This window comes from Hipposideros armiger, unplaced genomic scaffold, assembly GCF_001890085.2.
Source record: "Hipposideros armiger isolate ML-2016 unplaced genomic scaffold, ASM189008v1 scaffold_296, whole genome shotgun sequence".
NCBI classification, from domain to species: domain Eukaryota; kingdom Metazoa; phylum Chordata; class Mammalia; order Chiroptera; family Hipposideridae; genus Hipposideros; species Hipposideros armiger.
The window spans coordinates 950,947-954,721 of NW_017731646.1; the positions used below are offsets into that span (position 1 = coordinate 950,947).

A 3,775-nucleotide genomic window follows, 5' to 3' on the forward strand; every position below is an offset into this window, starting at 1 on the left:
AAAAAAAAAGAAAATCATAAGGAAAATACATTTATAGTATGTATTTAAAAATGCGTATATGTGGATTCATGCAGTTCAAATCCATGTTGTTCAAGAGTCAAGTGTATAAGATCTTCACATGCATTAGTCCATGGAATGCTTACAAAACCCTTATGAGACACAGACATCTTCAATTTTCCAGTTGAGGAAACTGAAGCACAGAGAGGTTACTGACAACCTCTAAATGAAGGCCTTCTTGTATTTTAATAAAATGTTATTCCCTTGTAATTCCCTAATGAGTTACAGATATAAATGCGTTTTTAATGTCACCTGGACTCAGTTTCCCCTGAGCCCATGACTCAGCAATCCCTCTTGACTGCAAAGACTATTCATGAAACTCTATCATAAACACAATCCCACTCTTCCACACCCACGACATAATAGCCCTTCTCCCCCAGAGGTGTGCTCGTGGAAAGCCCTGAACGGGCAGCCCTGCTTTGCAAATGTGCACTAACAATGTGGCGATGGAATACGTGAATGCAGACATCAGCACAGTTCTAAAAATGAGACCTAATGATAGCACCTCAGAGTGGAAGAGAAAGGATCCAATTAGCCTACCCGCTTCTCACTCTTCTGCATGTAGTCCAGAATCAAGACAAAACAAAGTCTAAGGGAAAAGATGAAAAGGTGCAATAGGAACAAAACCACAGACTGCCTTAGTTATCAAAGATACGATTTCAAATTTTTTAAATAATGCATTAGGTTTTATGTGAGCCAATGATAGGGGTTCACAAGGAAAGCTGACCACTTAGAGCTAAGTTAGAAAAAATGCTTTTGTTTTTGCTACTACGTACAGTCAGGTCACAAGGGCGATAAGTGAAAACATAATACTATTGTCTGCTCTTTGTAAGCCACTTTCAAATGCTGGCATGGACAATTTAACAACAGAATCAATACCAACTGAAAATTCTGCCTTAACTGAAATAAAACATTTGATGACAAAGGTGAAGTAATACATCATAAAATACTAAAAGCAATTTCTCATTTCCCGTGAAGATAAATGGAAACCCCTAGACAGCTGAAATTTAAGTTATAACCAATTAAAGAGAAATGACTGGCTCTTCAAATTTATATTTACATATACAAACAGTATCAAAATACCATTCCTTTACGCTGTTCAAACGGCTATTTTTATATGACTTACAAAGGCTGAATGCATCCTTCACAATAATGACACGGAAATATCTCATCACAGCAGATGCAAAATCTATCATCGTGTCACCCAGGTTCATGCCATTGTTCAAACGCACCTATCATCAGACATCGATCTGCCCCGTGCAATACTAGTTTAAATTTAACTCTCTCAGGAGATGCATTACAAAACACAGGTAGACATACATCCAAATGTTTGACCTCCCTTTGTTTTTAAATAAAGTCTCCTGTATGTGCCACACATGAACTGTTCAAAAAGCAAAGTCAATACTGTACCTGGTTATTTCTTCTTTAAGCTTACATGGATCATCAGCATAGAATTTAATACCAAAATACAAAGTATATGGAGGTCCAGCTAAAATAAGAAATAGAAATTAATTAAATTTTACATTATAAATGAGTCAAAGTAATGTGTACTATTATACAACTATTAAATATTACACTCACCAAAAATATTTGCAAACCATATTCTGGATAAGGAGTTAATAGACAAATATGTGAGGAACTCATACAACTCAATAGCGATAAACAAATAACCCAATTTAAAAAAATGGGCTAAAGACCTAAATACACATTTTTCTCAAAAACAAATGGCCAACAAATACACGAAAAGTTGCCCGGCATCACTAAAATCATCAGCGAAATGCAAATCCAAACCACAATGAGGTATCACCACACACCTATAAGAATGGTTATTATCAAAAAGGCAAAAGTATCTGTGAGGATTTGGAGAAAAGGGAGCTCTTGTGCACTGCTGGTGGGATTGTAAACTGGTACAGCCACGAAGGAAAACAGTATGGAACATCCTCAGAAAATTAAAAACAGAGCTACCATATGATCTAGCAAACCCCACTTCTGGGTATATTATCTAAAGGAAATAAAATCAGGATTCTGAAGAGATATCTGCATTCCACTTCACTGCAGCGTTATTCACAATATCCAAGATATGGAAACAACCTAAGTGTCCATCAATGAAAAAGTGGATAAACGAAATGTAGGACACACACACACACACACACACAGGAATATTATTCAGCCATAATAAAGAAGGAGACCATCCCATTTAAGTCAACATGGATGAATATGAAGGACATTATGTAGGGGAAATAAGCCAGACACACACAGACACACACAAATACTGCCTGATATCACTTATATGTGGAATCTAAAATAGTCACACATATACATGCAGAGAGTAGAATGGTGGTTGCCAAGGGCAGGGGAGGGGAAAATGAGATTGCTCAAAGGGTATAAAGTTTCAGTTATGCAAGATGAATGAGTTCTGGGAATTTCATGTACCACATGGTGATGACAGTTAAGATACTGTATTGTACACTTGAAATTTGCTAAGAGGACAAATCTTAAATCTTATCACCCCCGCCACCTCCCCCCCCACACACACACATACACTGGTAACTATATAGAGGTGATAGGTAAGTTATTTAGCTTGATTGTGCTGACCATTTCACAATGTATGCATATATCAAAACGTGAAGTCGCATACCTTAAATATATACAATTTTATGTCAAAGCTATCTCAATAAAGCCGTTTAAAAATACTTACCAAGAATGTCTAAAGACACAAGAAAATATAAAATAAAAAAGAAACAGGGTCACAACTATGTAACAGTAGAGCATCAGCTATGCAGATATCTATACATACGCATGGGGTCTATGTCTGTAGAAACACAGGAAAAAAGACAGGACCAAATACACGAGAATGTTTTCAGTTCTTATCTCTGGTTAGTGAGGTTATGCATAATTTTTATTAATTTATAATTTTTCCACTTTCTACAACATATATGTATTTTTTCATAATGAAGATTATTCATAAACCAAATAAATGATTTTAAAACCATCCATCACTAAATACCAAAAAAAAAAAAAATAGTATCCGCGAAAAGCTGAAAACAACTTAAATGCTCAGCAGAGCAGGTGGACCATTTAAGTTAACCAAAGGACGGATATATATGTGTGTGTGTGTATATATATATATATATATGGTACTGTGCAACTGTTCACATGGGCAGAGTGGGGCCTCTGTATGAGGATGGAGAAAGATCAGCAATCTATATTTCCAACTGCAGAAGTACAATCCCTTTTGTGGAAAAGAAAGTTCCCTGTTAAAATATTTTTTTCCTTAGAATACATAAGAAATTACTAACAGTGGCAAACTTTGGGAAGAGGGTCAGGAAACTTTTTTTTCCAGCTTTATTGAGGTAAATTGACCAATTAAATTGTAAGACATTTCAAGTATGCAATATGATGATTTGATATATGTATACATTGTGAAAGGATTTCCCCCATCAAGTTAATTAACACGTCCGTCCCCTCACATATTTACCTTTTTTTCCCCAGTGAGAACATTTGTTCTACTCTCTCAGCAAAACTGACGTGTTAGAAATACTTTACCATGTATGTCTTGTATGTTTTAAGGAAAAACAAAATCATCAGTGACACTGTGTGGTAGGATTAGGGTCCATACACAGAGGGTGCCAAAAAAAAATGTACACACATTTTAAGAAAGGAAAAAAACTATTAAAATTGTGATACTCAAATATATACCAATAACAAAAGATGAATA

General features: G+C 35.5%; 1 protein-coding gene across 3 annotated transcripts in view; it reads right to left on the reverse strand.

Moving 5' to 3' along the window:
• Window positions 1–3,775, reverse strand: part of EPB41L4A (erythrocyte membrane protein band 4.1 like 4A) — a 258,505-nt gene that overhangs the window by 118,949 nt on the left and 135,781 nt on the right. For all 3 annotated transcript variants that reach the window (XM_019659141.1, XM_019659144.1, XM_019659142.1), the window contains exon 4: window positions 1,468–1,546. In XM_019659141.1, coding sequence (XP_019514686.1) covers window positions 1,468–1,546 — 79 coding nt within the window. The remainder of the gene's footprint in view (window positions 1–1,467; window positions 1,547–3,775) is intronic.